This window comes from Sciurus vulgaris (genome assembly GCF_902686455.1).
Source record: "Sciurus vulgaris genome assembly, chromosome: 6".
Classification (NCBI taxonomy): Eukaryota; Metazoa; Chordata; class Mammalia; order Rodentia; family Sciuridae; genus Sciurus; species Sciurus vulgaris.
In genome coordinates this window covers 118,881,587-118,894,303 of record NC_136466.1, presented here as the reverse complement: position 1 = coordinate 118,894,303, position 12,717 = coordinate 118,881,587, and the positions used below count along the sequence as shown (strand labels likewise).

The 12,717-nt window shown below is 32.8% G+C and overlaps 1 protein-coding gene across 2 annotated transcripts in view; it reads left to right on the top strand.

Moving 5' to 3' along the window:
- Positions 1–12,717, top strand: part of CWC27 (CWC27 spliceosome associated cyclophilin) — a 249,148-nt gene that overhangs the window by 15,847 nt on the left and 220,584 nt on the right. For both annotated transcript variants that reach the window (XM_079144877.1, XM_079144878.1), the window contains exons 4-7: positions 249–392; positions 2,121–2,219; positions 2,836–2,939; positions 4,657–4,726. In XM_079144877.1, the coding sequence (XP_079001003.1) occupies positions 249–392; positions 2,121–2,219; positions 2,836–2,939; positions 4,657–4,726 (417 nt within the window). The remainder of the gene's footprint in view (positions 1–248; positions 393–2,120; positions 2,220–2,835; positions 2,940–4,656; positions 4,727–12,717) is intronic.

Sequence of the window (12,717 nt, the reverse complement as noted above, 5' to 3'; positions counted from 1 at the left end):
CTATGTGTAAGTAGGCAACTTTCCACAAAATAGGCTGTATTTATGGCTGAGAATATTTAGAAGACACAGGCTAGTGAATTCAAGTTTAAGAACATTGAATAGTAAATATTAGATTTGATTATACTTGAAAATCAGTTAAATAGATTTTTTTTATTAGATATTCTTTGAGACCTTGCTGGTTAACTGCATAACTGAATATGAAGGCTCTTGTAACTGAGAACATTCACTGAATCTTTTTTATGCTTCAGGATGAATTTCACTCACGGTTGCGTTTTAATCGGAGAGGACTGGTTGCCATGGCAAATGCTGGTCCTCATGATAATGGCAGCCAGTTTTTCTTTACATTGGGTCGAGCAGATGAACTCAACAATAAGCATACCATCTTTGGAAAGGTTAGTGTCCTGTTTTAAATCTGTGATTTGTTTTTTGGTTTCATGTGATTCTTTAGGCTTCTGTGACAGATATGATGAACTTATCTAACAGCTGCCTTTATGGAAATATTCCCTGAATTTATTTATTTATTTTCCAAAATGATGAAATATGTAGCTATTACAATGAACCTTGAAAGATGTGAATTCTTTATCATGTTTCAAGTCAGTCATCTGTTACGTATTTAATGTTTTCTATCCTTAAAATCATACTAATGGTATCAGCTACCATGCCATTTAGCCAACAGTGTTTTTACATTTTTAGAAAGATACTTAGGGACTGAGGTGTAGCTCAGTGGTAGAGTTCTTAAGAGGCATGTAAGTGAAGGGCCTGGATTCTATCCCCAGCATTGAAAAAAGAGTCATGTAATAACACTTACTAGTTTAAATTTTATTTTATTAGTGTTACTTTTAATTTCCTTCAGTTAAAATGGAAGTTGTGTTGACATCGAAAGTTTTTATTGGAAATGTTAGTTTGAATGGTACTAATTTAATTCCACTCACATTTAATATCATCAGAACTTGTCCTTTCAATTAAATTTCTTATAATTCCCAATAAATAGGGATTCTGAAATTTTTCTTCTATAATTCTTCTGTATTCTCACAAATATATTCTTATTTGTTTTAATTTTTAGTCTTATTAGATAGCTCTAGCTTTTCAGCTCCCTCTACTGGTTTAGTAAGAATTGTTTTCTCAAATCCTAGCAAAACTGGATTTTGTGATGACAAAAGAGGGAAGAACAAACAGTACAATTGAAAAACTCTTAAAATCTTGAGAAATGTTGAATTAAAGGAGTCACATTAAAATCATGAAATGTAATTTGTTGCCTAATTTTTTTGTTGCATGTTTAGAAAATATGCATTAGTCTATTCTTTCCAGTCACTCCCAATCTAATGACCATAGATTTTTTTTCTCCATATGAGTTTTTACAAATAAGAGTGTATAATAAAATGATTTTTAAATTATCATTCTGTGCCATCTTTTACAAATGGTATTATATAATTTACACATACAGACAATATATAGCAAAGTGGTTATAAGTTGGAAAAGCCACTACAGTTGACTCTATAACTTCTTTGATACTCAGTTTTTGTAAATGTAGAATAATTCTTATTTGTTACGTGTTTGTGTGGATCAAATGAGATGTCTGCATAGCACTTATCACATTGTTATTATTTATTTACCCTCTTACTCTAAAGTCTAGTTTTGTTTATGATGTTTGAATGAAAAGTTGTCATTCAGTAAGGAGGTAATTTGGCATTGTTTTTTATTTTGGTAAAAACTGATCCTAAGTGTATATTGGAAATTTATCAAAAAACCTATTGACAGATTGAACCCATCTGTGCTTTTCCCCCTTAAAATGAAGTTACCTTATTTGCATGATATTTCATACATATAGTCTTATGGAATAATATGAAATTCTCTTCAAAATATATGTTTATATTTTATAAATTTTATATATATATATATATTTTTTTTTTTTTTAGTTGTAGATAGACACAATACCTTGTTTTATTTATTTATTTTTATGTGATGCTGAGGCTTGAACCCAGTACCTCACACATGTTAGGCACTAAGTTACAACCCCAGTCCCTGAAATTCTCTTTTAACTATTTACAAAGTATTTGAGAAGTCCCCTAATTCAAAGAATAAATAAATATATTTGTAATTACATTTTATATTTTTATTAGGTTACAGGGGATACAGTATATAACATGCTGCGCCTCACAGAGGTAGACATCGATGATGACGAAAGACCACGTAATCCACACAAAATCAAAAGTTGTGAGGTAGGAGCATGATTATTATGAGATATAGGACTTAACTTGCCATTTAAGAGGAACTGACTATTTGCATGTTTTAACTATTAGATGAAGGTTTTATACTAAATATAACTCATTTATGTATTTAGGCACAATTTCTGATTAAGAAATTTTCAAATTAAAGCTTTTAAATTCAAAGATGAAACTTTATATGATAGTCCAATGAATGAAGAGCTCAACTCATGTTGGAAAGTTGGAGGAGTTAGATTTATTTTAACCCAAGGAAATGACTTCATAGTTACTATAAGAATTATCTTTTATGGAGAGAGTAAGGCCCTTAAAAGCATTTGATTTGGAGTCAAAACACCTGAGTTTGTCTCTCTTACTGTGTGTCATTTACATTTTCCAAAGTATTTTTCCTTTTGTGCAATCGAGATAAGGGAGAGTATCCTTTACCTAATAGCACATAGGGTTCTTGGGAGGATCCAGTGAGACCATATAAGTAGAAGCACTTTGAGTAGTATGTCTATCACTATGCTAATAGTATTTATGGGGAGGATAACACTGTCATGCAATTAAATATTGCTTTTTGAGTGAAATTTTAAAAAATAGAATAAGATTTTCAATATATTTCTTTTCATAGGTTTTGTTTAATCCTTTTGATGACATCATTCCAAGGGAAATTAAAAAGCCCAAAAAGGAGAAACCAGAAGAGGAAGTAAAGAAATTGAAACCCAAAGGCACAAAGTAATCATAGTAGAAAGGTTTTTCTTCAACTAGGAAAAGCAACACTAATTTATTTAGTTTCTATTTCTTTTTGTAATAATTGTTTACTAGCAAAAGAAAGACCCATTTGAATCAGGGGGATATCATAATATAAGTATATGTATGACTTCTTTTAAATGGGCATTTCTTGTATTTAAGTACATTATAGTGATTTAACTTAAGCTAAAAATGGATCATTTCAGATGTCCACATAAAATCTGTTAATAAATACATAAATATTTTGTGTTCACTATACCAATAATTTATATAAATAAGCTGAGAAATATTTTTGCTTGTTTTTAAATCAATATATGCTTAGTGTAAAGAATTTGGAGATATAAAGAATTTTATTTGTAATCAATATATGATTATGTAATATCTTTTAACTTTTTCACTCCTCTTTTAGGTGCTGTTAAAAACAATCTTATTATAAATGTTTTAAAAATACTATTCTAGATTCAGTATTCTGGGTTATTTACTGAAGATAGTTTCTCCAAAAATAGAAATTTCTTTTTAAAATAAATTCCATTACATTAATACTCTTTACATTATTATGTTTTATTAAAGTAGATAGTGCAGAGTTAGATTTCAACCTGCTCCTTTGCTGAACTATAACATTCTTTTTAGGGATTTTATTGTACTTATGAATGTTAGATTCAGACAATTCTGTTTTTAATTCCATGAAACAAATTTGATAAGAATTGAAGTTTATTAATCTTTATGAGCTCAGTTACCTCATCATGTAAAAATGGAGCTTTTATAACTACAGCATCTGGTTGTTGTGAAGATTAAATGGAAAGAGCTATGTGAAGATACCCTGTATGTGTTCAGTACATATTAGTTTCTTTCCTTAATATCCTACAAAATAAAGTAAACTAAATTGCTTTTAGAAACTGTCAGACATGGACCAGGCACTTTAATAAGCAGTTGAGACAGTATAACTTCTTTCATGGCTATATATTGGATTTTCTTTTATTCTTTGATTCTTTTATTTTGACTACCTTATCTCTGGATGAAAGGTCATTGTCACTGTATTCATATATAGTCTTTCATCACTAATATTATCTTGACAACAATCTGTAAAGGGTGTTTTTGTGTGTTTTATATTGTTTTGTTTGTATTCATAACCTGTAATGTTAGGGACGATGTGGTTGTCACTACTTACATTTAGATTTTAATGAGAAGGATCAGAGTAGACAAACTTAGTTTTTTCCTCCTCTTGGGCGCACACACACACACACACACACACACACACACATATAATCTGACAATTTTACGTACCTTATTAATTTAAAAATATTAAGATATACTTTGCCAAATACAAGATTTATTGCTACCCATTTGTAGTATTCTTGGGTCCATAGATTTATTAGTTTTTCAGAAATCACCATTTTGCTACTAGTTTTGATAAACAGCAAAAAATTTTTCTTTCATATTGTACTCAGTACATTTAGTAATGCTCTGGATGGATTTTTGCTCATCAGTATAATACATGTAATATCAGTGGTCTGAGGCCAAAGCCTTTACTGAAAATTATAGATTCTTAGGATACTTCTGCTGAAGACTAAGTAATATTGTGTTCTTTAAAAAGATGTATTTCTTCTTGCAAATTCTGTTCTGTTGATTTAAAAACAATATTTATGAGTTTTAACTTTTTCTAATTTTCTCTTTTTTATTCTCTTTTTACTCTTTCGACTAGAAATTTTAGTTTACTTTCATTTGGAGAAGAAGCTGAGGAAGAAGAGGAGGAAGTAAATCGAGTTAGTCAGGTAATCTTTAATTTATCCTTTCTTATGAATTATTAAAGATATTAGAATTTATTTCTTAATCATTTTTGTATCTCCTGCTTCTGCTGTATCTGGAACAGTACGTTTTACATGATACACACTCAGTAAGTCTACCTTGAATGCTTTGTAAAATAATTTGTGGTCACTCTGAATTAATTTGTCTTCTTAAAATTGTTGACTTTTTTATTTCTTTATTTTTGATATTAGCATTTTTCTGTCAGTTAAAACTAGACCTGAAGTTTTTTAAATGGTTCAACTTTGTGATTCACATTTTTTTTTTTTTTTATTGTAAACAAATGGGATACGTGTTGTTTGTCTGTTTGTACATGGGTTAAAGGCATACCATTTGTATAATCATAAATTTACATATGGTAATGTTGTTTGATTCATTCTATTTTTTCCCTTCCCCCCACCCCTCCCACCCTTCTTTTCCCTCTAAACAGTCCTTTCTTCCTCCATTTGTGCCCCCCTCCCTAACCCTAACCCTAACCCTCACACTAACTCCTCCGTGATTCACATTTTAATTGCTAGTTGTTTGGTTTGCTAGATGATAATGATTATTACCATTTTCATAGTAAATTGTCACAGACCAACTTACTTTCATTTCATTGTTACTTGCATATATTTTTTCTTCATTAATTCTCATCCTAGCCCTTTGAATGGTATTATTATTACCTCATAAGGTTATAATTTGATCAAAGTCACATAAGTGGTAAGTAGCTATAGCTAGGAATTGAACTCAGGTCCAACTATAAAATCTTTAAATTATACATTGTCTTTAAATTATACATTGTCTCTTTGTGTTTTACTCTACCAGTCCTACCTATAGGCCTCTAACTGTGGTTTTCCTGTATTTCACTTTTATCACAAAACTAGTTGCTGAAAGGCCTGCAGTGTCTTGCCATTGTTTGGAGTGGGTTCAGGTATATGTGCACCAAGAAAATCATTTCAGAGGGATTTTACTCCTAAAGGTTCTTCTATGTCTTCCTTCCTTGAACATTAATTAGCCCTAAGACCTAGATTCAAATCTTTATCATAGTAATCAAAACTTAATTACTTGATACTGCCTTAGTTGCTTGACATAGTTACCTTTTTTTTTTTTTTAAACCAACACTAATAGCATTAACTTAAAAGCCCATTATTTTTATCCTTGTTTTTTACTTTACCTCTGTGCTTCTTTTGTTAGTGAGCATGGTTTTAGAAGACAAATGTTGGCTACATATAAGCACTCTATACTCCTTGTCTTAAAACTCAACTTATACTCCTTGCATTAAAACTAAATTATGGGGCTGGGGTTGTGACTCTGTGGTAGAGTGCTTGCCTTGCACATGTGAGACACTGAGTTCTTCGATCCTCAGCACCACATAAAAATCAATAAAATAAAGGTATTCTATCCATCTTTAAAAAAAGTTCAAGGGTCATTTAAAAAAAACTAAATTAAAATGGGCATATATAAGAAATAATTTGGTTATAGTTTTTCTTTCCTTCTTTTTTGGTATTAGGGATTGAACCCAGGGGTGGTTAATCACTGAGCCACATCCCCAGACCCCTTTTTAAAATTTTTTTTATTTTTTATTTTGAGACAGGGTCTTGCAGAGTTGCTTAGGGCCTTGCTAAATCGCTGAGCCTGGCTTTGAACTTGTGATCTTCCTGCCTCAGCCTCTCAAGTCACTAGGATATTTTTCTTGCTCTTTACTGTATCCTTAAGTGATCTAGTTGATACTCTTGATTCAGTTACCCCCACCTTTATACCAGTATTCTAAACCCTTGGATTAAGGGCGAATATTTTTTCTGAATTCTTATCCCTCATTCTGAGCAGCTTTTGGAAATGTCTCCATATCAGATGTCAAAACTAATTTCATTTCCATGAAAATAGGAGATCAGTGGTGTAGAGGAAGGGGATTGAGGAAGAGGGAGGAGGGACAGGAAAAGGGAAGAACCATGGAATGAATTCTGACCTAACTTTCTTATGTACATATATGAATATACCACAGTGACTCTTACTATCATGTATATACACAAGGTACTAATTTAAGAAAAGCCATAAATAAATAGCAGAGAGATCAGTAGAGTAGAGGGAGGAAAAAGGGGAGGGAGGTCGAGAGGGAAAGGGGAAGTACTGGGGACTGAATAGGAATATTCATGGCTAAATATCCATGATTGTATAATTATGTCAAATTATGTCAAAATGAACCCTAATATGTATAGCTAAAAGGAAATAATAAAAAAAAATGAAAAAAAAAACTAAATTCATTTTTACATGAAAACTTTTCCCTAGTCCTTATAAATATCAGCAATCACTCTGCCACCTCGATATCTCAGGAATTACCTTTTGTAGATGTCAATGCACTAGTCTTGTATTGTTCATAATTCAAATTTGCACCTTATCAAAATAAAATATTTACTGTATATCATATTTCTGCAAGTATATTTGTGAATGGACAAAACTATGGATGTTAGTTCCGATGTTCCTTTTTATTTATATTTTCTGAAGATGTCAAGTTTCCTTGCATCCACTCATGCCTTCTCATAGTAGTAACTACACCTCCAGTTTTCCTTTAGTCTGGAATGTGCTTACTCTTTTTTATTTTTGGTCTACCTTTTTTTGTCTTTTCTTTAAGATTTAGCTCCACTATCACCTGATTATTTCTACCTCTCTCCTTGTTACAGTTTAGATATCAGGTATCCCCCCAAAACTCATGTCTGAGACAATGTAAGAAGGTTTAGAGGTGAAGTGATTAGGTTATGAGTACCTTAACCCAAAGCAGCTATTTAAATCTTGAATTTGAATGTGAATGCTACAAAAGCTGTCTCCCTTAAGGCTAAAAGGCTGCTGAGAAATGTCACTGGTAGTACAGAATCTTGAGGGGGAAGGCAGCTGTGCAGTACAGTGACTGACCGCCTTCCCCAACTCCCATAGGGTCTTTCATAATTGGTTTAGCAGCCTTGGAAAGCAGGGGTGGGAGAGAGCGATTATTTTATGAATATTTGTTTTGAAACTAAATTTCTGATCTAAAGAAAGATTTGCTCAGAATTACTTTGATTTCATTAGAAAATTAATTTGATTCTATCTGTAACCAACACCGTGTGTTAAATGTTCAAAGCTTATCTTCTGCTGTTTTTTATTGTACCAAGTAGGAAAAAAAAAAAAAAAGATGTTTAAATTGACTTATTTTGAGAATTCATACTCCAAAAACAATCTGTGTTTGCTATTGAGTTTGCAGTGTGAGAGAATACCACCAAGATAATGCTGGCTTGCTTTTTATTTTCACTCTTCCATCTGAGAAACACTGAATGGTTTAGAAAGACTAAGTAAAGTTTTTCCTCTCTGCCAAGAAAATTATAACCCACAGTTCATTATCAAATGAGCATCATTATCCTAGTATTGTATCATTGTTATTTCTCTCATTTGACTCTTTTAACAGGAATATGGGGTGCTGTGTTATAAAATGATCACCATTCATCTATATTTTAATAGTTGCTTATTCTTCTCTTTCCTGGCTGCCTATTGGACACCTCTCCAAATGAATATGTCACTAGTTATCCAATCCCTGACCAAGTCTTACTTCTGTATCTTTTCGTCTCATACTTCTTTGTTTTGTGAATTCTTTCTGTTCCCAGGTATCAGTATCCTCCAAAGAACTTTAGATTCAGTTCTGAATTTTTACTTTTTCTCTGTATTATCAGTTAGTTGCACTGTTCTAGCAAGTTTTCACCAAAGACGTGTCTCAGATCCATTTTTTCCTTTTCATCTGCTACTATTCTTGTTTAGGTCCTCCAGATCTCAGCCTGGACTGCAGCAGTATTCTGTACACTGCTCTGCTATTGCTTCCACTCATAGCTACCTATGAGTACCTATATTAAGCCTGGGAGTGGCCTTCCCAAGCTTAATATGTTACTGTTGCTCTCTGTCAACTATAAAAATAAGACCAAATTTCTTGGCCTGTTATTTTCAAGACTCTGCTTTTCATGACTCTCCTTTACCAACTTGGCCCTTTTACCTGCCACTTCTTAAATTCCCTGCTGATAAAATCACTTGTGCTACCTTTAAAAAAACAAGATTCTTTGGCCCCGTTGCAGATCCCCTCAATCAGAATTTCCAAGGAAGGGGCCTGGGAAGCTGGACTTATAATGATTTTCCTGGAATGCATGACAGGAAAATGCAGGAACTCTGAAGTAGCAGATCTGAATGGCTTGCTATTCTGCATATATGTCTTCTTTCTTTCCCCTTCTTTTGTGCCTGTGATCATGTTATTTCCACTGCATAAATTGTCCAATTGTCCCATCCTACCTCTGGCATGTCAAAGTCATATTTATTTTCAAACACCCCAAATACGATTTTCCTAAGTGTCTTTTTAAGTTTTTCCTCATCTTTTTCAAATCTAATCTTGGCCTTTTATGTATTCCTTTACATTTTCTTTTTAAAAACCTCTATTTTTTTTTTTTTCTTTTTGCTTAATCATACAAGAAGTGTATGACTGTGTTCTCATTATATACTCCTCCAACATCATGCACTTTACTCTCTGCTTTTTTAATCGCAGAGAGTCCTGGGCTACAAGCTCTTTGGACATAGATTCTCTGTCATATATGAGTGACAATGTGTTGGAGTAACTTGGGTTTGGGATCATACAAACCCATATTGAAGCTTCATTTTCCATTGATATTTTGTGATCTTGAATAACTTAGTTTTTCTGAGTCTCAGTTTTCCTTTTTTGTAATATAGAAATAATATGTACTAATTAAGATTGGGAGATGAAGATGTGGATAATCTTTATTTTTCTACATTACAAAATCTGGAAAAATGTCTTTGACAGTCAGATGTCTTAAAATAGAATAATATACTGTATGTTGTAGTTGGTATTTTATTATCAGAGAGCTAAAATACATGGAGCAATCTCTAATATGATCATAATTATGACACAGACACTGCAGTCCTCATGCCTAAGCAGTCCAGAGGGCTGGTGAGCAGCTCAGCCTCTGCAAGCCAAAAGCTTGGCACAGTAGGACGACTGCCCTTTCTGAGAGTCTCTGATAATAGCTTGAGGAGCCCTGGAAAGCATGGTATACACATGTACATCATGCCCCACCAACAACTCATTTTCCCTATGTGAGTGGGCCTTAGCACATTGAAGAATCTCTGGCCTACAGAACTTAGCCGTTTTGTCAACTTTATGTAGTGGAAAAGTGGGTAGTTTCGCTTGAGAAAAGAGAACAACAAAACATTGTTGAAATTTGCAGGCTTAGAGGAAAGGAAATTAGAGTGCTTGAGATAAATTTTGGAGCAATTTCAAATAGAAGTGTATTTTTGTTTATTTTGATTAGGTACAGTTTTTTAGACTGTGAGCATGCCTCAAGAACATTTTATCTTTTTGGTAAAATAAACCTTGGTAAGAAAAAGGAAGGCTAGACTGACAATTGAGAAAATATAATCAATATAGTTTTTAAAAATTTAGCCTTTCTATCTTTAAATGTGTGAAATAACTAGAGTCAGAGCTGAGTAAGTGCCTCTTAGAATAACTAATGACTATTTGCAATTTCAGTACTTACATGAAATTAAATATTTCTAAATGACTTAAAATAATTGTTATTTGCCTATCAAATTTCTTATTTCAATGACTATAGTATTAAGCTTTATTACAGAACCCATCTGATCACAAGTTAATAATTGGTCAGGTCTGAATTGAAACATTACTTATGTGAGAGGAGAAATAAGATAGAGTTCTCTCTGGTTTGTGGATTATCAGTGTGAGATTACAGGCACTTCTTCACTCCACTTGTTTATTCATGACAAAGTATCTCTCCCACATGGGTTAGCTTTCCTCTCTTATTTATTTCAGTATCTTTCTACTACCTGATAAAATCCCCTTAGAATCATAGAATATTATAGCACAAAGGGATCTTGTCCAACTTCCTTTCTTCATAGATGAGGAAACTGAGACACTGGTTAAGTGACTTGCCAGACTGACTTCATTTCCTTTTTGATAGGATTGCATGATAGAGGGATGCCATAATAATCATATCTTGGGTTCAGAAAAACACATTGTCAGACTTTCATGGTATTCTTGTGAGTAACATGAAGAAATGTGATCTGGGAGATGGTGTAGTCAGATAGATTTATAGTTAATTGAATATTTCTGCCTCATGGGTGCTTTGTTGTCAATCCGTGCCTTTTTTTTTGAATAATAAGTTGAAATATAATAGGTGTACATGTAAATTCTGTACTTTAGTTCAATAAAATCATCAGAGTATATATGACTTAATAAACCTTGGTTGAATTATTAAGATTAAGTTGTCTGCAGTAAGGAATTTAACATTCCCTGCATTGTTCAGATCACATTTGCAGCATTTTCTTCAGTTCTATACACATTTAAGAAAGGTACTGACAATAGATCCATCGTGAGCAAGAGAAGGCAGTGAAAGGGATGCCCAAAACCACTTGCATAGGGAATGCTTGAGGGACAGGATATACTTGGAGAGGTAAAACCTAAATTAAAATGTTACCTTAGACTTCAAATATTTGAAGAATTTTATCTGTAAGATCCCTTCCTTCATATTGCTTTTCGTTAATAATAGTTTCATTCAAATGTCTGTTTTGATTTTAAAATTCATTCATGAATGCTGTATGTATGTTAGAAAACATTTTCCAAATAAATGCTTTTAGTCAGGTAATTTTCATAAGGCTAGTTAAATGGTAGGCCTATAAGAAAAGGATCTCAATAACTAGATTTTAATACAGTGATCAAATTACTCCATACCCACAGTGATACACAGTATATCTCTCACTACATGACATGTTAAGATTTTTTACATCAAACCTAGAGTTGTAGAAGAGCTTTTTTCTTATCCAGAAAAGCCTATTTTGGTAGCCTTTTGATCATGTTAATCACATTTATTAACTACTTTTGAGAATAAATAAGATTGTTTTGTTCTATTTTACTTTATCCTATGAAATTAAACTTTCCCCCAAAGTTGGAATGTTGTGCTGGCATGATACAGAGTGCTGCCAGGACATTGGCACAAGAGATTGTCAGAATATTAAACAGTCTAATTTATCAGATATATCTGCCACACCAAGTTGTATGCAACTTTAATTTACTTATCTTTCTAGTTGTTTATATTTGATTGTTTTAAAAGAGACCTCATTCATTTTGTATTACTATATAGTGACACTGCCATAAATTTAGTAATTTGTAACAAACTATATTACAGTTCTGAAGGTCAGAAGTCTGCAATAGGTGTCACTGGACTGAATATCAAAGTGTTGGCCGGGCTGCCTTCTTTTAGGAGGCTCTGGGGAGGATCCATTCCCTTACCTTTTCAACTTCATGAGACTGCCTTTATTCCTTGACACAGCCCCTTCCTCCATCTTCAAAGCCAGCAATGACTGGTAAAGTCTTCTCATTGCATCACCCTGAAACTGATTCTCTTTCACCTTTATGATTATATTTGACCCTCTCTGATAATCCAGGATAATTTCCCCATCTCAAAATCCTTGACATATCTATATGTCTGCAAAGTTTCTGTAGCCATGTAAGGTATTATTTATAGGTTTCAGGGATTAGGATATAGACATCTTTGGAGGCATTATTCTGCCTTCCAATCTATATCTGAACTAAACTCTACATAGTATATCTTAATAACAGAACTTGTTTGTATTTCATTTATAGTTGTAGAAGGTAGAACTAGGGTTGGTTGGATGGTGGGAAATGACACATAAACCTTTTTCTCCAATTAGAGAATTTTCCACCTATAGTAACCATTAAGAAAGGACTAGGTGTCTGTGTGTGTGTGTGTGTGTGTGTGTGTGTGTGTGTGTGTGTGAGAGAGAGAGAGAGAGAGAGAGAATAAGCTCCTTTTGCATGTTGAGACATAGGTTGACCAGTTAGCAGTTAAGTCAAGAAGATTGTGTATGAAGTGGAAAAATAGATTAAGTGGTGTCTAAAATCCCTTTATTTTTTAACTAAGAGAAAGAA